The following is a 27,097-nucleotide window of genomic DNA, read 5'->3' as shown; positions in this document are numbered from 1 at the left end:
AAAATAACTGTTTTTCTTTTTTAACAGTGGCAGTTTTGTTTAGTTGCATTTCTCTCTGTTTCAATGACAACCGGGTAAACTAAAACGCTAGAGGCAGTGGCAATTGACATCATGGATTTTCAGATGCGCCCGCAGAGGCAGAGCGCAGCTTCGAGAATCGACTACCAAGATGTGGTTGAACTTGACAGCCGTCTGAGTACAATGAATCTCAAGCGTAATTCCGTACCCGCAGACGGCAACAGCTTCTATTATGCTGTTTCTGACCAACTTAGCCTTCAGGGTCAAAGCACTTCCCACGTCGATGTCAGAATGAATAGCATTAACCTCCTTCGCAAGACCAAGACTATCGGGGGAATAACTTGGGTTAATGCAATACAGAGCGGTTTAGGGGAAAGTCAGTACCTTCAAAAACACAGTTTGGACGGTGAGTTCAATGATCCAGTGATGACGCAAGCGACTGCGTCATCCACCAGCTACGTCATCAACATTGTGACGAAAGACAAAACGATTCAGATCAAGCCAGACGGCAAGAAGGTAAAAGGTGAACTGTGGCTGGGTCAAGTCAACGAAGAGAGTTACGTGAGTTTGCATAAGAACCGAGGCAAAGAGGTAAAGAATACAGATGAAGTGGAGGTGTTCAATTTGGCTGATGGCATCAAACAAACTGCCGGCATTTTGAAGCAAACTACCTCTCCTTCTACTCCACCTATTGCAGGCTTCGGTAAGTTGTAAATGTCAAACTTTTGTTTCGTGTCAAACTGTCAATTATTGTATGAATGTTGAAGATTGACATAAATTCATAACTGGGATCAGCCCTGAAGCGATCACCACACACTCATATACAAAGTAGCCAGGAAATTTAGGTTGCGGTTGGATTCGAACCCACGACAAGAGTCTTTCCGGGACTCGCGTTCTACCAACTGAGCTACGGCAGGCTCAGCAATGGTGAATCCCTCTTGAAAGTCGAATCGCAAGGACCGTTGCCTGCCTTGTATGCTGTACATATCAGCTTCGTATTAGGGGATCGCCAGATTAAAAGTTAAGATGAACATAAATTCATAACTGGGATATTATTAACCGCCCATACAGTTTTTGTGGCGTGAGTGCAGAAATTTTTTAATTTATAATGTTCGTTACCATTATTTGTGTTTAAACAATATATTGGCCCACTGCTGTATGTTAACAAAGTTTCAGCAAGGTTTTCTAATCAATACCAATGAAAACCTAACTGGCTTAGAAAGTACCTTTTTGTAATCAGTCATTTCTTCTTGTGGTCAGGTTGTCTTATCCTGGTTACATAACTGTTACTAATAGCAACAAACCTTACACAAAACTTTTTTGGCGCAATCGGACGCATATTTGTTTTCGCCCTCATAAAAAATACACTTAACCAGAGCAAAGAAAGCTATGACGTATCACAAGTGGCAACGTCACAGCGACAAAGGGAGAAACCAATTTCAAAAGCTTGGGAAAAAGTTTTCGGTCGTTTAGCCCAGTTAATGTTTTACTAAAATTTCGGCTGTTTGAAGATGTAACGTTCCTTTGTGTTCAGTCGTTCTGTCTCGTATCAGGTGAAAGTCTGACTATAATCAGCTTGTCTATTTAGGCAGGAATATTTACGAAGAGAGCATGTTGCGCGGACCAGGAATGGATCCAAGTAACGATGACTTTCCGGATTTTAATGACGATAATGAACCCCTCATTGAGTAAGTACTCTTATTTACCATTTAAGGAATTTTGAATCGATAGATAAATGGTATTGTTATGAATTAAGTGGTCCCATATGGCTGTCTATTCTCCAGACGCATTTAAAGTAAATTTTCGGATAAACGAGGTACATGTACGATTGCATTCAACTGTTTATGTGAATACGAAAAACAATCAAATACTTTTATCAAATGTTATCAATTTTTTGCGCCAAAAGTATTTGGTCACCCAAATGGACAAACGTTAAAAGGTAAACCTATGAAAGTTTAGAGTCTTAAATTTACAAACCGCCTTCTAAGAAACCATAGTTTTTTGTAAGAATAATTTTAAAACCGAACAAAATTTATGCCGAATATTGAAAACTTTTAAAATTGTTTTTTAAAGATGTTTTTGAATATGACCACACCTATCAAACAAAAACTTTTCATGTAATAATGCCTTATTGGTAACACGTATATTCCAAACAAATTGCGTCTGAAAATGCCGTGTTGATAACATGTATATATCGTGGCCGTTGTTAACGTTTTAGTTTTGGAAACGGTAAAAAGGCCTAAGCTCGTAATCAACAGTTTTACTGTGTTGATTTGGCAGGATGGCCGATTCACTATCCAAGCATTATAAATCGTAGAATTATTGTAACGCAGAGGTGACTCAAAATAAACGAATTCCATCGCTGGTCACGTCACATGTTGTTTAAACACAGGTTTATCGTCGCGCAACTAAATGCCACAGTTTTTGTGATGGTGACGCCCATGTTTGTTTGTGATAAGACTCACGATCAGTAGCTTATTTGCCGCGTACGTATTTGATTCAACTCTGCAGCTAGGTCACGAACGTTTCGAAACAAAAAACTCGACTTGCAAATTGCACCAAAGTTTTTTGTCAAACTTGTGTTTAAATAAAAACGAGGATTGTATTTTCAGTAAAAAAATTTTGGCCCAACTTGTGTTTTTACCAACAACAAGTATGTATAACTTTAAGCCGTTTGGTCGAGAAACTGAAAATGCAAACTGGTAAACAAAACATTTGTTCAATAATATTTGGTGATTTTGACGTCCATCACGCATTCACATTTATCATGGTTCAAACCAAAACACCTTTTAGTTCATATTTTTTACGTGAAACGTGCTGTGTATCTCTCGGACTGCAAGTACAAAATAGTTTAGTATGATCTTTATTCTTGACGTTTCTATACTTTCTAAGTTTTGTTAACGAATCCATTCTTAAATTAGATATTTTCAAAATATTTCCTTTGCCAAACTGCTCACTACATTAGATTGAAACTTTTAGAAGTTCTGCGGACTTAAATTGAAACTGGGTTTCGAAGATTACAGTTCCCAGACTGCATCTAGATTTTAAGTTAACTAAATAAAATTAAACCAGTGGTTAACATGGAATTTAAAAATACAGTCCAATTATTGTGTAGGGGTAGTAACACTAAATTTATTTATGTTACAGAGATGAAACCCCGCCATACGACGTATTTTACTGCGAACCCCCCGAAGACGATTCAAGGACCACGTCAAGCGTATCGAAGTTCTTTCAAAAACTTTTCAAGCTTCTGTCGTTCGTGATATTTGGAGGGTGTGTGTTAGCCGGAGGACTAATAAACAAGGTAAACACTAACAAAGCATCGAGCCAATACATAATAAGCTGCAGGCAGTGCACACTCTTTCGACCTATATTATCTCATTAGTTTCGCTGTTGACGAGAGATCGGTTGTACAAGCTAATGTAGCCACCTACGGTACTCAAGTTTGTTGGAAGCAGCACTGGTAAGACCTTATAGGTCGAAACAGTGAGCTCTATCTGCAGCTTAAAGTAAACACTGTTTGCAACTATTAAACAAAGGCTTAGTTTAAACTTGTGCTGGGCCATTTTGTCAAGTTTGTGTCTTAAACTGAATACAGTAAACCTAGGTTAAACCGGATCCGTTTGGGCCAAGAAGTTTGTCCGGATTAGGCGAAGATCCGGATTATCCGATGTCGATTAGTGTAAACCTTTCCACATAACTAATCGTTTGTACCTACAGGTTTTTACTGAATTAGGGAAAGACCGGGATTAACCGAATCCGGTTTACAGTATTTCTACACTTCGATGTTTTCAAAATTTGGCTATAGTCGTAAAGTTGAGCAAAAAGAACACAAAGATTTGCAGAAAAGCAGTTCCATAACAGCGTTGCGTTGCAAGCTGCTTGCTTTTATACTCTTTGCCCTTTCACAGTAACTCAATTTGGCACGTGCAAACATGCCATGGCCGCAATCCACAAATTAATCACCACGTTCTGATATTGCGGTGTTGGGTGACATTTGCGCTTATAAAGTCCAGCCGCCTGTCAACATTTTGCAAACAATGAAAAGACAAATGCGTATTTCATTAGTTTAATTAAGTGCCGAAAAAACATCAAATCATGTTTGTCGAATGCTTAACTGATTGGCAATATTTGATTACAAAACTGTTATATGTTATAATTTTTGCTGCTGTCTAGACCCAAGAAATTATGCTGGTCATAAAAGGCGTTTTACTTTACTAACCTTATATTGCTGTTTGTTACAACATGTAATTAAAAAAGACAATTGAACCCTTTCGACTCTGGCATCACCACTTAACTACAAAACCATTTTGTCTTTTTGGTTTTTAACGAATTTAGATTTTTCTATTGTTTTTGCTTGAATTTTTCACTTTTAGATATTCATTTTTTTGATTTTTTTGGCATGATCGTATGGGTAGTTGTTGGTAAAAAAATTGAATCAGCACATTTGATGCCGCTATCAGTTGATATTTTGATCTGCTAAAAGTCTTTCCAAATCTGCCAAAAAAGTAACCTACTTCCACAAATGTTATTTAAGAACACAGCCATGCGTACCTTCGGTGTTTGCTTTTTTACTATTCCAAAAAGTCTTTTGTCACCAGGTTGTTAATTTAATCCCATCACAAATTACCCAAGCTCTGTAAAAAACAAAAACAGTAGCAGAATGTGTAAAACATAATAATATTGACTTTTGGATCCAAAAAAATACATAATTTTCTAGGCTTGCGTGCTTGTACTTGGAAACGGTGCTAAAGTGTACGAAGGAACCAAAGATGCTCTTGACCATGACGTCATACGAGTGTGGTCTTACATCATCTTGCTGTGCATGCTTCTGGCCCCGGAAGTTCTTACCATGGGATACAGCTTGTATAGGTTGATAATGAAGAAAGAAAGTCCTTTGGATATGAAAACATTTTTATGGGTACGTCTTTAATACCTACTTTTTATCTTAAACATACTACTGAAGATCGTATATCAATTAGTCTCTACTAGTTAATCAATATTTAACGAAAGTGTTGATCTGACATTGATTAAAACGTGATAATGCGTCTGTGTTAGTAACAACAAAAAAAAAAACCTACTGCGTCCTGTGCTATTTAAACCAGTGGTTCTAACACTTTTTAAGCATGCGGCGCTTTCAAGAACTAAAATTTCCTTTCGCGGCACACTTGACAGGTAAACACAACAAAAGTTGTTTAAAGGATGTTAATTTTTAACTTCAATGTGGTGGGTAAAGTTGCTTTTCATTACTAATTACAAAAAAGCTTTGAAACTTTGTCAAGCACAGTAATATTTTGTAATGAAGTCCTAAAACACCAGAGACTCTTTGCAGTTTAAAACAGGGAATATGTTGAGGTACACTTGGAAATCTCGCACGTCACACTATTCTGCCGCGGCACACAGTTCGAGAATCACTGGTTAATACACTCAAAATCCTTATTTTTTAAATATTTATTTATTATTTAACATTGCGCAGGTATTTCCAAATTGGTGGTTGTTTTGTCTCGCTATGTTTTCTTTTACCACATAAAATAAACTCAACTCAAACAGTCTAGTAGGAGTTCCACTAAAGAAAACAACGAAAATGCTTTCATATTACAGGGAGGTTTATGGGAGTTACTCAGTGCAGTTGGTGAAGGAATCATTTTCATCAAGGTCCTGCCCTACTTGGATGCAACTTATGCCTGTCTCGCATTTCCTCTCATTAGTTTCACTGCGATTGGTGTAAACATCCATGCAAAATGGACTTCGATATCTCACAACAACAAAAGAGTAACGCAACCACACATTAAATACCAGAGATACAGAAACCTTGCGTTCGCTATTATTGCATTGGTTAGTGTGTTTCTTTTTGTCTCCTTTTTGCTAGCATTGTAATAGCTACTACTAACCCTGCAGGCAAGTACTAGCCTACCTTTCAGTAGTAACGAATTTCAGTAGTAAATTTTTTTGGTACTTTAGCAGTAGCACAATTTTTTTACAAACTAAATTGCACATTTTTTAATATAATGCACATTTTTTAATATATTTTAAAATATTCTAAAGATGAAAAAAATAAAACCCCAAATTTTTCTTGAGTTTGCATGCGTATTGTTTTCCAAAAAAAGTCAAAATTGTTTTTGGTTTTTAAAACGTTTTATGTTTCACTGGTGTCTCCACTAGGCCAGGGTAGAAAATCACTGCAGAAGACTTTGTATATGTACGTGAAAGTAGCTCAAAGTATTAGTATTTCAATACTGGACTAACATACAACACTTGCGATTGTGGTGCGCACATTAGCGACTATGAATTTGTTTCAACAGGTGTTGCAATTGGTTGGTCTGGTTACATGTTTTGCTGGATTCTTTACACCTGATCACACTGTCATTGACTCGGATGGAAATAATGTCACAGTTACTAGCCCCCTTAAGTTTCTCACCTTGAATTACACCTACATTTGGGCATTTGCTGGTAAATAAAACCATTTGTTTTACATCCAAAAATCGGAGCCTCCACTTAAAAACTACTTTTGCAAAAAAAAATTCTTATTGGTTTAATTTCCAAAATGATATTTTGTTTAGGTTTCATTTTGAGTTCAGTGCGGTACTGGGAAAACTTTGTCACTGGAGACTTCAATTTACCATTTGGAATTAAAATCAAAGCCCAGGATCTTCAACAAAAACTTGACCACAGTCGCTTCAGAGCATCATTCTTGTTTTCATTGATGAAGTCGTTGGTGTTGGTCGGTTTTACTTTCCTAGTGTTTGTGGTGCTTGAAAGGGAAACTTACGCCAGCGATTACATTAACAATGGTGGAAACGACGGTCGCGATGATAGATCCAGTCGGATTCTTTATTTGCTAGATCCTTCTCAATATAACTTCAGAAACAGGTAGGTTGTTACAAGAAACACTAATACCATATTGGCAGGGTTGCCATTGACATGGGCCCCAAAATAAAGACAATCGAAAAATTACATTTTCATGTCAAATTTTGAACAAACCTTTTGTATTTATAGAGCCACTCCATATCATATGCCACACACATTGCCATAAACAATCTGTTCCAGCAACTCCTTGTTCATAGAAAATACTTCGTGCACCTCGCGACAGCTAGGGTCTGGGTTTACGTTTACTTATAGCAAGGATTTGACATGTAAATGTTGAAAATAAAACAAAAAAGAAGTCAAGTCAAAAACAATACGTTTTTTTACAAATAAGGACAACAATTTTATTTAAGACATTGCCCTTCAAAATAAGGACAAATCAAATAGGAATGAGGACGGTATAGCAACCCCTCATATTCGTCAAGTAGTAAAAAAACTAGCAAAAAAGCTGGAACCCATTTCAACAAAGAAATGTATTTGCAGGCCCCGGATTCTTAACACTCTATTCTACGTTTTTGCTACACAAGCGTGTTGTGCATTGGCTTCATTCTTCTTTGGTCGTGTAGCTTGTCTTACGCTCATCCAACGCGAAGCTTACACATTTCCAACCGTACTGGTGACCCCGATTATAACTGCCTGCTCAGCGGCACTTGCTATGTTTAAATGGTGGTATCCGAACAATGGCTTGCTTAACTTTGTTGGTAAGTTTGTATTTTACTGTATTGTCAACTAAATGTTTAAAGGTTTAAATAGAATGCGATATCCTCTCCGAAATACCTTTGGAATAACCCTTATTTGTTCATTGTGGAAGTTAAGCTGCAAGGCTTTGAAAAAGACATTGAAAACAAAATCCATTGGGTTGATTAAATTCTGAAGAAAATTGTAGCACAATTACTGTATATTATATGGTATACAGAAAATTCATGACGCAACCAGTTCCCCAAATCTACAAGTTACATAAAACTAAAGGTACAATTTGCAGGACTAGCAAAGCAATATCAATACTTGGAAGATTACGTTGATTGGAATATATATATTATTCCAACTACTGAAAACGATGCCATTGCAAATGGACAAATGATCGGGTTTGTGCTTGTTGGGTTAGTGCTCGGCTGGTTTGCAACAATCCTTATTACCTTGTTTATATGGAAACCAAAGCAAAATCGTTTGGAGAGGTGAGTATCTCAGATTTCTTTTTTAGGACCTTTCTACCAGGTTTAAGACATCTTTGGCCTCATACTTTAGTTTGCTTCCAAATACAATGTATTTTTTTATAACTTAAACGATTAGAGCTACACACCTAACATAACTTATAGTCGAATTTTGGTAAACACATAAAAAGTTATGACTTTGTTTGTAAAAAACAATTATCTGACCTAAAATGTTAAAAAAAGTTTAGAAATCTTAATACAAAAGGTCATAAACGATGTGTAGCTTATAGACGCTTTTTGTGGTTAACCTATAGCATTCAACAATGATTAAACTGACACCTTTATTTACAGGACCGAAGTTTTGTTTGTGAAAGCAATATATGGCGGCCCAGCGATCGATCAAGCACTAATGCTAAACAGGAGGCAATTCGAAACCGCTTACACAAAGAGCAAGGCCAAGCAAGACCTAGAAGACGAGCAAAGGAGAAGTGTTTCCAGAAGGTAGGATTGTTCACGGATAGGCAGTCAATTTTGCAAAGCTTGTGTCAGAGCCGATAATTACCGTTCTTTAATTAGTTAAAAATCAAAGGCTAAGCAAAGTGTTGAAATATTAGTATGAATAAAGTGTATGTGTATATTTAACTTCACAAAACGGTGTTGGTGTACAACGACAGTCTGTATAAGGAAAACCTTTATACATTTATGCGCAGTTTAACACTTCAACTTTATTTCTAAATTTATTATTTCTAAGTTAAACCTGCTACATTGGATAACCCAGCATTTATCCTATTAGCCTTTAACACCTCTGACAAGTGTTTTCGTTTAGCAGCGCATCAAGAACCTCGCGTCGACCTTCACGAAGACTTACAATGTCCAAGAGCCACAAATTCACACCTCAACTTTTCTTATGCGCTACCATGTGGCACGAAACCGAACAGGAAATGACGCAGATTCTGACGTCACTAATGAGGTTTGACATCTAACTAACGTCAGTACTTCTGTGTGCGAAATTTTATTATGTAGCTCAAGGAGAAAGGCCGCTTAGACGGGGAAAACACTTTTAGAATAAAAAAACTACTGTGTGTTTAAACTTTGCGAGCTAATCGCTTATGTAATTAACGAACGTTTTTTTGTAGTAAAAACAAAAACAGATGGAAAAAAAGGCAGAAACTAAACCAAAACAAGATTTTAGCCTAAAAACAAATTTAAACGAAACAGTGAGTTCATTTTTTCACAGATTTTTCAAAGTCTAATCATCACACTTATACATCAAACTTTGTTTTGTCCGAACACTTAGTTGTAAAAGTCATGTTAGCGTCATGAAATCCGAGGTTACTTTTCAGTTCAAACGCACACAACCTTTTTCTCAAACCAAAATCGTTGCGGTTTCTTCGTTCCTCGCCAATTGACAACATACAAGCACAGACTGCCCAAAATTTATGGCATTGCAAATAAAGGGCAGGTTCTTCGAGTTCACTTCGAAAACCAATAAACGCGATGGCCAAGAGATATGACGCATTTTCCTATGTTGATCCTATAACTTATTAAATGACAAATATCATCAATTTTGTACAGAGGACATTTCAGTTTATAACGTCTATTAAAGTAATCCTGAATTTTAAATCACAAACTCAAATTTACTTCATTGATTTTGCATCAAATAAGCTTGTGTTACAAATTACCTTTAGAATAACGTTGTCAACTATGGATTTTTAGGGTGTTGACAACAAACTGGATTGCCGTATGGCCATAATCTTGCATTGATGGCACCGTATAGGTCGAAACAGTGTGTACTATGCAACTAACTTATACTTAGTTGTTTTCGTATGAAATGGGTCACAAAATAACGTTAGAATCCATTGTGTAAACTTAATATGGCACAAAATTAAAACAAAATGGCGAATGGCTCTATCAGGCTGAACAACATCAAACTATTGCGCAATCATTAGTGATACGGCAAAGCCAAGTTGCATTCCAATAACAAAATGTCATTTTCAAAGCTCCCAAAAATTTACATCATGCAAAAAAGACTTCAGAGCTATAGCCGTCCTAAGAAAACACAATAATTTTTACGTACGACTTGCTCACTAATGAGCCTAAGTCAATCATAAGGTCATTTTTATTTAAATTTGTATCTTTGAATATTAACATTGCCTGTGCCTTTATAGACTTGACAAGGACCAGGGAAGTCGTCGTAGCAATGCTACAAAGGATAAGGATTATTACAACTTCCAAGTCCACGTTCTGTTTGACGACGCCATGGAACGCACCAAAGATGGTGACACTAAGACAAACCGTTTTGTTCATCAACTTTGCGAGCTGATACCACTTGCAGCAAAGTAAATGCCTATTTAGAGTTTTTGCTGCTAAAATTATTCAGGATTATTGTTGTATTTTAAAATATTTGCTTAAAGTTTTGGCTAATTGTCAGACCTTTATAATTGATGTAGGCCTAGCAATTTCCGAAAAGTTTTTATTTTTTATTTTGACAAAGGCAGTAATTACAAAATCATATTTTTCAACGAAAAAAGACAAATTTTGTAATGTAGAACTACTTTTTACAATGTACAACAGTAACCACCTTGACAAAAAACGTAGAAACAAGAACACAACTTGGATGTCTCTTATCATCACATGTCAAAAGGTTTTTCTTTTGTTAGCAAAGTGGAGTTGGGCAAAGGTTATGATCTCCCCCCACCCGTGATTTATCCCACACCTTACGGTGGAAGACTAGAGTTCATTCTTCCTCATGGCAACTTGATGGTGGTTCATCTAAAAGACAAAGAAAAGATAAGGTCAGTTTTAATTGTACACACTTTGAAACTATTTGTATGATTTCTTTTTCTATGTTTTTCTGTCATAAATATAAGAGTAAGTTTAATTAATGACATTACATACAGTTTTAGGATCCGCAATCAGTCACAATCTAAAAATAAAATTTAAAGCAAAAAAGTGTTTCGCAGCCCCAAACACGTTAACTAGTCTAACTGACCAAGTGTGCAGTTTAACAGCCTTTCGTTGTCAATCAAATCATGCCTATTTCACAGACATCGAAAACGCTGGTCACAGTGTATGTACATGTACTACATTCTTGGTTACCTGCAAGCTACAAAGAAGGCCTACAAACTTGAGGATGTCTTCCTTTTGGCTCTTGATGGCGATGTGGATTTCCAACCGAATGCTGTTCTTCTCCTTCTAGATCGAATGAAGAGAAATCCAGATGTTGGTGCAGCTTGTGGAAGAATTCATCCAACTGGTAATTAAGACAACTTTTTACACATAAGATTAATGTTCAAAGCAGAGTTATAAGTCAGGTCGATCGTTTTGAGTGGGTTAGGGCTTTAGTTTTTATAAAACGAACTTGATTCGTCTGACTTTGCATTTGGAATAATTTGTGATGTGTTTTATAAACTTTCAGGCCTAATTCAGGCTCGTTTTTTGTTTTAAATCGGGTCGCGCCGTGTTTCGAGCTTGTTTTTGGGGGGTTTGGGCCCAAATTTTAGGCCCGTAGACAACCCGGCCTAAACCCCAAACTGCTATTTTGCCTAAGTGGGTACTTAATTATTTTGCTAAAAAAGTAACCAAAAAAGTAAGTTTTAGTAAATTCATGAGTATCAGTTTGTTTTCTTGGTATTGATTTGCACCAGCAGATTATACTGGGTTGAGGTGACTCAATTGTAGCTATTTACCAACAAGATTAAAAACCAATATTAGCCTAAGCAAGACTACAGGATGCTTAAGTTAATCACGTTTACAGTTGTCACCTAACGTTGTAAAACATCATTAAAAAACAAAAGCCTAAATGCTGTATCACACCTTACAAACACTTTCTTAAACACCTTCTTCGCAAGCAGTTGTGTTTTTACGGCCTAAATGCTGCTCGCAAAGAAATAGAGTGAAATAAAAAGGCGTTTTCTGCACAAATACAGGTCCTACCAAATGTAATTTTGCTTTCAGGAAGTGGTCCTGTTGTATGGTTTCAAAAGTTTGAGTACGCCGTCGGTCATTGGCTCCAGAAGACAGCTGAACATGTACTCGGGTGTGTGCTTTGCAGTCCCGGATGCTTCAGTATGTTTCGAGCTGCTGCGCTAGTCGATGTAAACGTCATGAACCGGTACACGACTAAAGCAACTGAAGCTCTACATTATGTACAGTGGGATCAAGGTAATACATGTGAAATAACATGCAGTTTGATGTATGTCTTTGTGTGTGTGTATTTTCCTTAGCTTAGGAAATTTTGCAATCATGGGCGCCGACTGAAAATTTTGCAATATGTGGAAAATTGCGTCAAACACATACTTACATGGATAGATTTTAGAAATGCAGTAAACCGACAGATATTAACACCAGATACGTAAATAAAGTAGATATCGTTTCTTCTTTACTTTTTATAGCATGATCCTTCTTTTTTCATCATTTTTTTACGAAAATGTCTTGGCCCTACGTGCTGGCGCCCATGCTTACAGTTGTCCCTACTCATAAAGGAACTATTTGGCAATATATTGTCTCTAGTTGCCGTCATTAACTTTTAACTAAAAACTGAAGCAAAAGTGCAGGACAATTAACCCACAGAACCACTAACAAATACAGCAAACCCTTTTAACATCAACGAGCAACAAAAACAGAGAAATACATTCAATGCAAAAATAGTCACGTCTCAATCACTATTAAAAATGATGCAAGTTATATTTTAATTTTACCTGCGTCCTAGGCCTTAATTGGGTATTTGGCGGTTATGGAAAATCGCCTAAAGTTCAACAAAACTCTATATTGGTGCCCAGTTTGTAACTAGTTTCGTTTTGATTTATTGACACAACTAACGCTCAATGTGGAGTTTTGTTTGCTCGTTAAATCACATTCTTTACATTGCGCTACTTTTCCAACAACATGGAACCGCAGGCACAGTTTTAGAACTCATTTCATTACGACACAAAATGTACAAAAGCAGTGTGCCCCCTTGGAATTCGTTTTACAACATCATTTTTAGCCTCACAAAGTCACTTCAATCACAAAATAACCTTTGTGATTAAAGATTGTTGTTGTTGTCTGTTTAGGGGAAGATCGTTGGCTTTGTACTCTCTTACTGAAACAAGGCTGGAGAATCGAATACAGTGCTGCGTCAGACTCCTTTACATTCGCCCCGGAAGAATTCAAAGAGTTTTACAACCAAAGAAGACGGTAATGAGCTTTTGTATCATGTAGAGTCAACACACCAAATTAGCTAACAAAGCACAAAATAATCGTCCTTGTTCTGCTACTAAACGATCCCTTGCAAATTGACTCACCTCCTTGTAAAACACACACTTTATGTAACATTAACAGGGTTGAATAACTGATGTTTCGCAAAAATAATCATGCCTCAGTTTGATGCCAAACTACATTTTAAAGACTTTTGATTGTATAACATTCGGGCAACATGGCGCCACAGCCATCCTAACTGTTAATAACGATACAAACCTATCACAAACAAACAAATGTGTTTAACAGATGGGGACCGTCAACAATGGCAAACATTTTCGATATCTTGATGGACGCCAAACTGACAGTGAAGAACAACATTTACATATCATGGGGCTACATCTCATATCAGGTATCAAGACCCTCAAACTGTTTCATAACTTTTGTGGTTAAGTAGTTATCAAGTTTGAACTTGTCCTTATAGTAAGTTTGTTATCTCCAGTTGTGGCATGGAACAAATTTGGTGACGCATATTTTTTAGTCTGGTACTCCCAACAAACTAGAGTGCCGTAAGATGGCTAGCCCATATGGTCAATTTAGGTCGAAATATTTAGAAGTGTGTGTAGCTAAATTTGTTGAATTTAAGGTTTGGTTTATTAAAAGGGCACACAGGTGCACATTTGTTTTGAAACAAATACACGGATGTCGCTTTTTACGTCTGTTTGGGCCTTTTTTTTACCATTAAACAAATTTAATGTATGGAGTTTGCTACCAAACATATATTAAAAGAGCATGATTTTGAAAAGTAAAGAAATACAACATGCGCCGTGTTGACAAACAAAAAACAAAAATTTCGTGTTTGTGCAGATTGGTTTGATGATTTCATCTATCCTCGGCCCAGCAACAGTGATAATGATTGTACAAGGAGCTTACCAGTACGTGTTTAGTTGGAGCGCTGCTCTATCACTTGTCGTGTCTCTCATTCCGGTCATCATTTTTATTATACTGTGCTACACTACAAGTGCTGACACCCAGGTAAAAATGCAGTGTAACAATATAACAGGTTATTTGTTTTTGTTTTTAATTTGTATGATTCTATTTTAGGGTTACTAATTTTGGTTCTTGGTAGAGCAGTTATGCTGGTGTGTTCTGTTATCAAATTGCGTTTGGTGGTTCAGGACGTTTTTGTTGCGAAATTCATTGTTGTAGGCATGTAGGGCAAATGGCTGTTGCGACAGGATAAGCCAAGAGGAAGTAAAAAATCATGCTTGAGTATTTGACAAACATTCTCCTTACAGCAAACTGCTATTTGTAATTGTTGTGTTTGCCAAAGAACTAACGGAGTCTTACGACGCACTTAGCCACACACACATTAATCACATATTGAATTGACGAACCTAAATGTTAGACTGACCTTTACTGACCAACAGAAGCTGATTTTGTGACCTCATGGCGCTCAGGGCGTTCCTGTTTGAATATCATAAAATTCTTTAGTAATTGCTTCGTTTAAAAGTTTTTTGTAAGACCAAAAGCTTGTGGAATGTTAGTTAGATCTTTTAGTTGAAAGCGCAACGAATAATGTTGACATAACGATAGTTAGAACTTCCACAAACAGTTGTTAACTTTATATGGCACATGGCGTAACGGACAATTAGAAAGTTTGTTACTTCCTAAGTTAAATCTAGGCTCAAACTGCATATGTGTTAAACTAGTTAAAGCTTTATGTATTCCATTGTTCTTTCCGACAAAATACCACTCACCATAAATCAAACTAACATAGCCAAGTACGACAGGGCACGTAAAGTTTCAAGTGGCTTAAAATAATTTAACGCGACAAGCACAACTTGCGACTGTTCGTGGGAAATAAAGCGACAAGTAGTATTTGTATTCCTTATTTTCCGGGGAATTGGGTCGTAACGTATGGGTTATGTTTGGCTTGGTACTTTCCTGAATCAGATTTGAAAGTTCACGTGATGTAAGTAATATGTTGCACTTTTGCCTTTGTTGCACAAACTGCTGATAAAACTCCCCAATGGACTGACTATATCTGCCCACATTCTTCCCGCTGCAGTGCAATGCTTTCGTTGGCTTAATCGTTAAACTAGACGCGAGCTATTTAAGTTCAGCAAACACAAACTTGGTTGCGCCGTTTCAGCGCAATAAAATGCAACCACGTATGGTCGGGTCGGTCGTAAAAGTTGTTAGCTAGTTCAAAATTTCCCTAGCTTTTTTAACTCCTGCTGCTATTTACGTCTGGGCTTTGGGAATTTTTTCCACCCTTGATTAATCGCTGACAAATATCACGTGCATCAGCATAAGAAATTGAAGCGAGTTTTGTAACGAATCGTGCGGCCTAGTGGGAATGTGTTGCAAAATTGCTGTTTAACGACTTGTTTAAACACTTCTTTTGATGATGGCATAAGCATTTGCCGAAACGTTCAAAAAATAAAGCATGTCGCTTTTTTCGTCTATTTGGGCCGTTATTTTCATCATTATGTTTATGCATTAATTGGGGATAACCGACAAAGTCGTGCACGTAGCCAGATACATGTGGGCTAAAAATGAACTCAATTCTCTGAATTCAAGTTTGAACTTGGAAACTACCAAGTTCAAACGCCGCAACTGTGCCTGGCAACATGGACTGAAATATTGACCTTCCGTCAAACCCTAGCTTGGTTATTTGCTGACGATGCGGACATTTAATGACGCAGCACAAACATGACGTTGCGCCCTGTATGTGACCCCCCAATCTCAATCTCAAGTGGTCATTGCCGTCATATGGCAAACTTTTTGACAATTGCACTCGCCCAAAGGAAAACATCCCTAATGGAATAAATTGGTCGGCTATCATTGGGTATTAATTAAAATTCACCAAAGTACAAGTGATCTTGTTGGACCTTGAACCCAAAAAAGATTGATCAAGTGAAAAAGTGTGACTTCACTCGCGACCTAAAAACTGCCTATATAATAAGGTGGTTGTCTTTTTTGCTTCTTTTGAAGGGCACTAGTCGTCCTTGACTGTCTTTTAAGTTTGAAGGACGCCCTACAAAGAAGATGCATAAAAAGGCTTTACATTTGGACCTGAACTTTGAACTCTGGTTGGATGAAAACGTTTGTGACAGACTGAAAAGACTAGGGACTATATTTACCAAAATAAAAATCCATAATAATCAAACCCTTTCCAAAACTTTTTCCAGTTGTTTTCTTGTGTTATCGGTCACCAGTAACCACCAAACACCCGCTTAATCTGATTTCCCTTATAGCTTAAAACCTACAGGGTAAATATTAACTTGGTCCATTTTTTCAGGTGGCTGTGGCTGGCATTCTGACGATCTTGTACGCGTTGGTGATGATGGCCGTAATAGTTGGTGTAATTGGGGCTATGGTCACCACTGGTAAGACTTTTTTGTCCTTATTTACATACTAGGTTTTTGTGAACAAAAATATGAGGTTAAACTTAAAACATTTTTTGTAAAGTATCAAGAAATTTACAAACCTAAGGTCCATACTATTAGTTTAATTTGATTGCGAATTCTAGTTTGAACCAATTTTAAATAAATCATAGTACGCCAGGCCAATTAAAGGCGTTAGTTTATGTTCTTGTTATGAAAGTTTAACATTTTCTACCTTTTAGTGCAAATATATGGTACTCTAGTATCACTCGACCTAGTGCAATAGTTTTCATGTGTTTTTCGTGGGGACGAAAATTCCAAAATTTTCACTGACTTGTTTGATTACCGCACAGGGCGGGACGATTGTATATGAAATGTTTACTTTGTGATGCGTAGTTCTGATTCCTACGTTACGATGAAATTAATTCTCTTAGCTGTGCAATATTTGACAATACAACATTGTGGTGAAAATAGAACAAAATTGATTAACTTTCACATTGCGTTATTGTTATACCTGCGGCTTACTGTGTTGTTATCACCGTATCAGGTGATAAATTTACAACATATTTATAACCCTAACCCTATAAAGCAAGAACGGTCATTTGAACAATTGTTTGCTTATTCAGCTGGGTTTCAATTTATTCTTGTGTGGTTGAGCCAGGTAATTCGAAAAGCCTAACATAACTGTTTGGGGCAGGTGATTGACATTGTCCAAATTTCCATTTTTCGTATTTTTAACTCTTTAGCACTCATTTGTGGCAAAACATAGATTTTGGTATTTTATCAAGCTTTGCAATTGTTTGTTATTAACAATATCCAGCATAATTTACATCAAATATTAGGTCTTCACAACATTTTACATGTTGATGGTCATGTATTTTTACCAATATGGTTAATGTGCGTGATCTTATTTCGCGATGCTTGTATTTCCAGTTATCCTGGACCCCAACTCCTTGTTCATGATAATGCTTGTTGGGTTGTATGCCTTTACTGGTATCGTTCACCCACAAGAGATGATGTGCCTTATCCACGGTGTGCTCTACTACCTGTGTGTACCATCTGCTTTCATTTTCCTAATGGTTTACAGGTAAAACCTTTTAATTGAACATATTTGTTTCTGCTCTTATAATGGGCCTGGTTAGCCAAAACCGTATGTTACCCATAAGCAGTAGGGCGTGATTCCGCCTTAAAAACATGAACGACATTACTTAAACCTGATTTAAAGCTTGAAGTGTCTTAAGTGCACACATTATCTTGAGACACTGTTGGAAATAAAATAAAATTTTAGTGTCGATAAAACTGCAATAAACACTTTGCTGTTGAATCCACTTTGATCATAATGGGATCAGGTCTTTTAAACAAGTAAATAAAACGTACAAAAGATTTTGATGGATTTAATTAACTCAAAGTGTGTGAAATGTCATGCTATTAAAGGTTAAAAAAGTTTTAGGAACTACTAATGTCTTAAGAACCAGAGTTGTAAACGGGCCAGAAACTGGAGTCTAAACCCGAAAGTGCAAGCCCGAAACCCGGCCCAAACCCGAATCGTTTTTGAGAAACCAGTTTGAGTCCAAAAGTTTGATTGACAGGTCTATAAATTGAAGCCTCAGAAAAATAAAGACAACAAATACATTAGACAATAATATACAATTGGTCTTGAATAAGTCGTTTTAGGGTTGTTTGCCATGAGTTCAGGTCCAGCAACTGGCTACTTAGCTAGTTAAATTTATTTCGAAAGAATAATGACACAGAGTATAAAGTCAGGCTCGAATTAAGCCCGTTTTTTGAAGAAACATACGCTTCAACCCGGCCCGACTAACAACTCTGATGAGAATAACTTCTTTTTTTCTGTAGCTTGACAAACATGAACAACGTATCCTGGGGAACAAGAGAAGTTAAGAAACCGGCAGAAATTAATGAAGACGCTTCAGCACAGAATGCACTGGAGGTAAAAATAATTCTCTTGCCGGGATAAGGGCACTTTTAAATCAATGACACTTTGCTGCCCTCAGTGGTAACTAAAAAGAGGAAGGGTGACCGTCGAAATTCAATACTTCAATACTGGTTTCTGACCAGACTAATGCGTTCGGTGCTTTTTTTCAAAAAACAATGCGGCCTAAAATTACTTACAAATTTACTGCAACTTGCTAACTGAAAATATATGCGTGTTTGGTACGCAACCAAATAAAGACAATTTGTGTTGTACAAAGGTGCGGCTCGCGGTATTGCTCATTGTAACTAGCTTATCAGTGATAAAGGGTACCTTCCTCTGTCCTAAGCATGTGCGTACTTTGACTGGTGGTTAATTCAAACCTTGCTTTGGGTACCAAGGCTTAGTTTCGTAGAAGCGTTGGATCCTAATGCAATGGTATTTCGTAGACTGCATGCAACAACCTTAGTTGAAAGGTTTTAAAATATGTACTAATAAACCAAAAAAGTGAAAAATTTTGGTTTAATTTTTGGATGCGTTTTTGTACGGTCTTTTTCAAATTTTTGTCCGAAAGAAGTGTGCAGGCGCTGTACTATATGTACATCACTTATTCACAATTCAAAATATTTTTACAGCAAGTCGCAAACAAGCCAGGTGGGAAAAGCATGCAGATTGGACCACAGGGGGCTTCTATATACGATGCGCCTCCATCTTCTGATGGCTACTACAGTTGCGGTCTTGGTAACCTTTGCCAGTGTGCTCTGTGCATTACGCCCAAACCTGTGTACATTCCTGTACCGACAAACGAACCGAAAACTAACCAGCCTATGGCAAGGAAACCCACTATGGCGAGAAGAAACACTGCTCATGCCAAGCAGTCAGTTTATCGAAAGTACAGCATGGCTAAACAGCAACAGATCACAGGTATTTCAAAGCATGAGTTTAGTTAAGTTTGACATGTTAGGTTAAGTCCAATTGTGCTAAACTGCTGCAAAACGTTGGTCAAATTGACCACCACTATGTTTTTCAACCCAGTGTGAGACTGTTATTGATGCAAATGCTTGCAGCAACTGTTTTGCATTTGTTTTTAATTGTGAGGCTCTGTTTAAAACGGATCAATATAACGCCATACTCTTATACAAAAAACAATTTTTTTTTGCAAAAAATGCCGTATTTTTGCACTTTAACAAATCAATGCCGCATTTTTGCACTTCAACAAGAAAATGCCGCATTTTTGCACTTTAACATTTTCCAATCCACCCTTTGGAAAATTTGCACCAATAGTTGCCAAATTATCATTGACCCATAACATACTTATCATTATAAACGTATCTTGCGTCCGAAAGCTACACCCATTTCGTCAACACCGCCACGCCTTGTTAGTGGGTTTGGTTGGTTTGTGATTATTAAATTTCCGTTTATTGACTACAGGACTGGATCCAGAACAAATAGAACGCCGTCTGAGCACTCGAATGTCTGTACACCAGCTAAGAAAGATGAGCACTAAGATGGGATCTGGAATTACAACTGCAAACTTGCGAAAATACTCAACGTAATTAGACCTACTTGTTAAACAATTCACTAGGCGCTTGTTTGTACCAAAACAATACAGGTAGCAAACGTAAAGTAGTCTTGCGCCGCAAATTGTGTTGTTTTGATTAAATTTTAAGAACATCACATTTCCGAACAAAAATTTCGCAGAATGGGTACAGTTGTGTAGGAGTATTTCATAAACTGTTTTTATAACCGTAATTGTATGCAACTTATCTGTTGTTTCATTGTCTCATTTGTGATGTCTTCATCAGGGTAATGACCCGCTGCGCAACACAACATTTAAGAAAATTTAGTAGGACTGTTAACAGCAATATATTTTTCATTTTGTTGAAAATTACAATCAGTCCTTAGTAATCTTGAATGTAACAAACTAAACAAGCCAAGACACAAGCAATACGAATTCATCGGACTAGTTTTGTGACAAACATCACCCGTTTAGACATGTTCCAGTGGTTGAATATTGTGCTATGTTTGTGTTAGAGTCGGATTTAAATTAATTGCATGTTTTACAGGCAGAGACGTATGTCACGGCGGGACACGAAAACCTTCCCCAAGCCAGGCAATGACCAACCATCTGAACGAGCCGAACAATTAGCACGGGAATTGGAAAGCGACATGCCACATGTAATTAGAGCATTTATATGTCTTAACTTGAATTAAATACTATTGTGATTCGTTTAGACTTTGATTCTATTTTTTAAGGTTAAACCTGTTGCCATCCTTAACGCATAAATATAAACTAATTGGCCAAAACTTTAAAAAATCTGCCTTTTTTCCTTTTTGGATTCGTTTGGGATTCTTTCACATCAACATTGCCAACTTCAAACAATAAGCCAGTCTTGACAACTGCCAAGATTTTTTCTATGATGTTTGGTTATCTTTGCTGGTTACATCACTTCTTGTCATTTATACGCAGGGTTGCCATTGACACGGAGCCGAACATAAGGACAACCAAAAATTTAAGTTTCCACTCTAAACAAAACAAACGTTTTCGAATAAATCTTCACATTTAAACGAGCCATGGTATATCACATGCCATTTTTTTGCCAGAAACAATCTGTTCCAGCAATTCCTTGTTCGTAGAAAATACTTCTTTTCTTTTTCTTCTTTTCTTCTAGTTTTACTTTTACTTGTAGCAGGGATTTGAATTGTAATTGTGAAAAATAAGACAAAGTAAGGACGTAAGTCAAAAAGAAGGACATTTCGTAGAAATAAGGACAATACATTTTTCTAAGACACTGCCCTTTAAAATAAGGAGAAATCTTAGAAATAAGGACGATATGGCAACCCTGTTTATACCTATTCCCATGCCCCCATTAAGATTTATCTCCCGTTTTCAACCATTTACAAGTTACATTGGATAACATTTACCTCATCCGATATAGAGCTCGCTCCATGATGTTGACTTGGATTTCTATGACGAAGAAGACGAAGTTGACGACGAACGACTGATGGAAGAAGGAGATGAAATGTTGTATTGGGTGATGGATGGACCTCTCGAAGATGGAGTGATTGAGTATGTTTAGACCGCTTTTGTATTACCTAAAATGTTTAGGTTTAAAGATGCATTATCGAAAACTGGGTTAGTTTAGTTGACATCCCACTACGTGGAATGTAATCAATATATCAAGCACAAGCAAATTATTAGGTATTTAGCGTGTGTGTCTAGCTTGTGCAATTCACATCGGGGCGACACAACTGCAATAGGTTCCTGACATGATGTGGTCCGATCATGTCAGGAATTGCTCGTATAATGTGAAAAAATATTTCCAATGTCTTTTTATTTACCAAAACAACTATAATTTGTTCCATAACAATATTAAATTTATTTCCAAATAGGTATTGGGTTTATTAAATTTGTGTGCTTGCTAGTGACTGAAACTAAACAGTCTAAACACGGCCCGTTTTTAAACTTGAGGCAAAATTTAAAAATTTTTGTTTGTTCAGATACCTTGACGATGATGAACGTGAATTCTGGAAATATCTCATCAAAAAATACCTTCACCCTCTCGATGAAGACAAAGCAGAAAAAGCTAGAATTAAAGGTATGTTTAACGTTGTTACAATGTCGAAGTCGGATCGTTTATATGTTGTAGAAAAATTTAAATAATGTATGTTTTAAAAAATAAATTAATCTTTCGTTGTTGTAGACAAAAATTAAATAATATATTTTTAAGAAATAAACTATTTTTTCGTTGCTGCAGACAAAAATTAACCAACATATTGTTCAGGAAATACAGTATTTTTGTCCAAAATGTTTTTGGATGTTTTGTACGATGACATTTGCTTTTGCTATGTTAAAAATGTTAGCTTTTTGTTTAAAATCTGTGTTCTCTTATTCGCAATATTTAAACTTCACACTGTAAACAAGTATTTAACTAGCAATTTTGTTTCCAGGCGAACTAAAGGATCTTCGCAACAAGATGACAGGAGCTTACTTTCTTGCAAACGCCCTTTGGCTCGTCCTGAACTTTGCCCTGCAACTCACAATTACTGATATTGCTATTTCTTTTGTCATCGAAGGGACAGTCGTTACGGTATGTTTCAAAGTTTTTTTTTTATCTTATGACATATTGGTGTCAAATTTGCATACAAAATTATCTTTTACATACGTTCTAGGCAATTAACACTAAGTTACATCTTCTTTGACCCAACGAGATTAACCTTTCAACTGCTGAGTTATTTTCCTAAAATCCTGCTTTCAGACACTATCGTAGGTTTCTGGGAAAGTTCTTGTATATGAAAGTTAAAAGAAAAAAATGCTATGACGTCGTCACCTAAAAAATGACGTCATCTTGCTTGTTCGGTTTAGTGAAAGCACCATTCAGGCTGGATCGTATTATGTCCCGCTTGTTAACCAAACTGTCAACATTGGAATTGTTTTCGTTTTTTTTTTTTGCAACGACGGCCGGTTTATTATGCAGGGTGGCTTGGTATACAGAAAAAATGCTTTTGATTCTGAAATAATTGTTTTCGCCTCCCTTGTCCGTTTTTAGTAGAAATACGGGTTCTTTAATTGTAACCCTGGCTTTACGAATTAACTACATATATATAACCTTCCAACGTCCATTTTTTCAGGTCAACCCCATTTCATTCGCTTTCCTTCTGTTCTTCCTAATCATTCTTGTCATCCAATTCACCTGCATGTTGGTTCACAGGTCAGTAGCTTACTTACAAAGTTTCTGTGGTAAACCAAGCTTATATTCTGTATGTATTTTTTTTCCTGCAATTTAATGAACTAAAATGGCTGGTTAGGCAGTCTTCTAATGCATCTAAATGTTTTGGTATGAAAAAATCTAATTTTGTATGTTTATTTCCAGGTGGTCGACCGCTCTACATCTGCTGGCAGTTACCACTCTAAAATGGAATGATGCTCGTGATGGTCTTACCAACACAAAACAAGGCGATGTAAAAACACATTTTGTTTTTAAAATTTAGTTTAAACCAAATTTAAAACCAAGGCTAAGACCAAAATTTAAACAAGGCTAAAACCAAGGCCAAGACCAAATTTCAAACCAAGGCTAAGACTAAATTTCAAACCAAGGCTAAGACCAAAATTTAACCAAGGCTGAGACTAAAATTTAAACCAAGGCTAAGACTAAATTTAAAAACGAGTCTTATACCAAATTTGAAATTAAAGCTAATATCAAATAAAAACCAAGGCTAAGACCAAACTTTAAACTTTTTCTTGATCGCCCTCCTCTTTTTTAGATTGATCGAGAAAACAGAAAACGTGAGAAGAGGAAGTACATGGCAAAGATAAACGGAATGGTTGCAAATGATCCGGAGGACCCCATCACACAGAACGGAGATGCGCAAACTCCTGCGCAGAACTTCTCATTTAGAAAGGGAAGCGGGTAAGTAAAAATTGTATTTAAAGCGTTCCCGGGAGTCGATAGCATTTAAAATATCGCGTGACAATTTACTTTTTTTATCAAAATTATAATGGCTTTGAGGGCCATTTTTTCGTTTTAAGCGGACATACTTTCACATGTATTTTTGGAACTACTACATCATAACAATTGCAAACCAACATCGATATAGTAAAATTGTGATAAAAGCTAGCCTAAATTGAAACAAATTTCTAAATGACTCGGAGTACCATGGTTGATCACTTCTGTTAACCCCTGGCGTACTCTATGAAGTCAAACAGTCAAAGTCATAGCTATCAAAATACTTGGTATTTAATCAAGATCTTCGGTATAAAGATATTGTTTTATTTACCCAAGGTAAAATATGTACTTAAATTTTCAGTGGCTTTGACGGATATGACAACGAAACTTATGACGAAGTCGATATAGCTAACAGTATTACAAGTCTCGACGAAGACTCTGACCCGTATGAGGTTGTCCCAGAAAGACCAACCCTACGCTCACCTGTGAGCACTCTTAACAAACAGTTTGCCAAAAATCGGTGAGTATTTTTACGACAATTGTGTCGCTATGTGTTTTTTCACCAAGCAAAAGCTCAAGTCTTTAGCAAAATTTGATCGCTTGAACAAACTGATATCATTTGTGGAAAAAACTTATCAGTTAGGTGCCATAGAATTTATTGTTCGGCTGGGTTTATGTTTAGGCTATAGCGTGGTTAACAAAAGTAGAGTAGGCACAAAATGGCACCTGAATGACTTATAATGAGACTCCGTTAAACTTTTTGAGATTTCCTGATTCGCAAAAAAGACTAAAATGGGATACGAACCCCAAATTTATGTAGTGACTGAAATCTGTTGAGTCAATCTCGTTTGGTCCAGCGGGTTATAACGTAGTTTAAAAACGAGTTTGAAACCGTTTGTTTTAAGACTGAAATCAGTTAGCTTTAACGTAAAGAACAGATATATTGCGCTCATGCAAGTATCTTTAGTGTTTAAAAAGACAACACAAAAGGGATTAAAATTTGGACAAGTTTTCTCACACTATCTCAAACACGACCAATCCCCAACTACATGAAAGGAAACAAACGTTTCCAAACTTATGATATATTTAATGTGAAAGTGGAAATCGTTACAACAATGGTCACAGAATAGGGAATGATTCACAGAATTTACTTACCAATTTAAAAACTGCACACACTGTTTAGACAAATAAGGCCTCACCAGTGCAGTCGGTGACAAGACATCGGCCACATTGCCTAGTACACATCTAAAATATAACATATGTATTTACATTTATTTTTCAGGCCTGACCTTGCGCCAAAACCGCAAAAAGACCACAAGATGAGCACAGCAATCAACATGGGCTTGTTCAGCGATTCGAAAAGCAAGTTGGTTAACAACGAACCGGAATTTTTCAACGCTGCAGCCGCTGATGAGATTGTAGAGCGCCACTTGGCGGATGATCACAAAGTCCGTTTCGTCACTACATCCCATGACAGCGCGGACGAGGGAAATACCCAGTTTTAGATTTCTATGTTTGTGTCGCACTTTACTGCTTCAGTTACGTTGCATAAACGTCGCACTTAGCCCTGTTGACTGGGCACAATGTCAGTGCTAGTCATTGACGGTCCCTAGATGATTTTTAATTGTGTCCATAGAAATAATTACTGATAACATTATCCATTTTACAAAGACTTTTTGGGGGGGGTTCGAACCCAGGACACTCCCGGGGACGAATCCCGATCAGGTTATTTTATGTCTGTATATGGGTCAGGTCCGCCGGACCATTCGGTTAAGTTCCTGCCCTTTTACAAAGACAAGACACTATCGCGTAAAATGGGGTAAGGACAGCAGCGGTAAAAATAAACGTAGTGGTATGGATTTCAAATTGTGCTGTTTCTTGAAATGTCAGATCACCATTTAAAATCAATTTGAACTTTATGTTGAAATGTCCTTGTGAAAGTTTATTGTACAAACTTGTGTTTTATAGTTATTCTTTTTCTACTTTATTTGTTTGAAACGTACTTGTGGTTTTTGTTTATAATCCATCGAAAAAGGAAGAACGAAAAATCCACAATCAATTCCCCCCTAATTTACAAAAATCAAATGTCACAACACGACTCAACTAAAGAATTATTAGCAAAAGCACGTTTGGCCGTAATGTTGTAATTGATGGCTGTTGTAAATACAAGTTTCATATCTGTAGGAAGTCAAATGTACACGAACGAAATTTGCTTTTTCCATTTTAATACAATTCAACAATTTCAGAAATCTAGTGAAATTTGGTTTATCAAAAGATTAACTAAAATGAGGCAAAGAAAATTATGTGGGAACTGAACATACGTTTCAAAAAAATATTTAAGTTTTCGATTCCTGTTTAAATCGGAAAATCGGGTCAAAATATTCGATTTCATAAACCGGTTAAAACCGGTTTGGAGGTTCGGTAGGAGGCAGAAACCGGTCATAACCGGTTTGAAACTGGAATATTCCCGCGAAAACCCACCGAAAACCGGATTTTTCTTCACTTTTGTGACCCCCCAAAATCGAAATATAGCCTTAGATTTTTTTCACAAATCGGGTCAAAATTTTCGATTTCAAAAACCGGTCAAAACCGGTTTGGAGGTTCGGTAGGAGGCAGAAACCGGTCATAACCGCTTTGAAACTGGAATATTCCCGCGAAAACCCACCGAAAACCGGATTTTTCTTCACTTTTGTGACCCCCCAAAATCGAAATATAGCCTTAGATTTTTTTCAAATATCGGGTCAAAATTTTCGATTTCAAAAACCGGTTAAAACCGGTTTGGAGGTTCGGTAGGAGGAAGAAACCGGTCATAACCGGTTTGAAACTGGAATATTCCCGCGAAAACCCACCGAAAACCGGATTTTTCTTCACTTTTGTGACCCCCAAAAATCGAAAAAACGGAAAGGCTATAGCCTTAGATTTTTTTCACAAATCGGGTCAAAATTTTCGATTTCAAAAACCGGTTCAAACCAGTTTGGAGGTTCGGTAGGAGGCAGAAACCGGTCATAACCGGTTTGAAACTGGAATATTTCCACGAAAACCGGATTTTTCTTCGATTTTTTGACCCCCCAAAAATTGAAAAAACGGAAAGGCTATAGCCTTAGGTATTTTTCACAA

At 36.8% G+C, this 27,097-nt stretch overlaps 1 protein-coding gene across 3 annotated transcripts; it reads left to right on the top strand.

Moving 5' to 3' along the window:
* LOC145204318 (chitin synthase chs-2-like) lies at positions 1 to 26,229 on the top strand. 3 transcript variants are annotated; one of them, XM_080076812.1, is made up of 32 exons: positions 1 to 721; positions 1,607 to 1,706; positions 3,166 to 3,322; positions 4,739 to 4,939; positions 5,620 to 5,853; positions 6,321 to 6,468; positions 6,579 to 6,888; positions 7,366 to 7,583; positions 7,865 to 8,057; positions 8,385 to 8,534; positions 8,860 to 9,003; positions 10,202 to 10,372; positions 10,694 to 10,828; positions 11,081 to 11,289; positions 11,991 to 12,197; positions 13,088 to 13,211; positions 13,521 to 13,623; positions 14,079 to 14,246; positions 16,519 to 16,606; positions 17,537 to 17,690; positions 18,458 to 18,551; positions 19,169 to 19,457; positions 19,965 to 20,085; positions 20,600 to 20,711; positions 21,473 to 21,603; positions 22,035 to 22,132; positions 22,485 to 22,624; positions 23,166 to 23,245; positions 23,408 to 23,495; positions 23,799 to 23,944; positions 24,342 to 24,500; positions 25,263 to 26,229. In XM_080076812.1, the coding sequence occupies exons 1-32, from the start codon at positions 112 to 114 to the stop codon at positions 25,483 to 25,485; spliced, it is 5,505 nt and encodes a 1,834-aa protein (XP_079932938.1). In that variant the 5' UTR covers positions 1 to 111; the 3' UTR covers positions 25,486 to 26,229. The 3 variants fall into 3 exon arrangements, with proteins under 3 accessions (XP_079932938.1, XP_079932939.1, XP_079932940.1); XM_080076813.1 differs by having other exon boundaries at positions 32 to 721; positions 8,863 to 9,003; XM_080076814.1 differs by lacking the exons at positions 1 to 721; positions 1,607 to 1,706; positions 3,166 to 3,322 and adding an exon at positions 3,445 to 3,527.
* Positions 26,230 to 27,097: the final 868 nt, after the last annotated feature.

Source organism: Phallusia mammillata, chromosome 8, assembly GCF_965637545.1.
Source record: "Phallusia mammillata chromosome 8, kaPhaMamm4.hap1.1, whole genome shotgun sequence".
Lineage (NCBI taxonomy): Eukaryota > Metazoa > Chordata > Ascidiacea > Phlebobranchia > Ascidiidae > Phallusia > Phallusia mammillata.
This window is presented reverse-complemented; position numbering and strand designations above follow the sequence as displayed.

What these genes read in the sequence shown, in the direction of transcription:
- LOC145204318 (XM_080076812.1), top strand. Translation starts at nt 112, where the DNA reads ATGGATTTTCAGATGCGCCCGCAGAGGCAGAGCGCAGCTTCGAGAATC. An exon ending in TGGAAGAATTCATCCAACTG is followed by an intron (nt 11,290 to 11,990) that starts GTAATTAAGACA and finishes TTTTGCTTTCAG; the next exon opens with GAAGTGGTCCTGTTGTATGG. An exon ending in TGGGGCTATGGTCACCACTG is followed by an intron (nt 16,607 to 17,536) that starts GTAAGACTTTTT and finishes TTGTATTTCCAG; the next exon opens with TTATCCTGGACCCCAACTCC.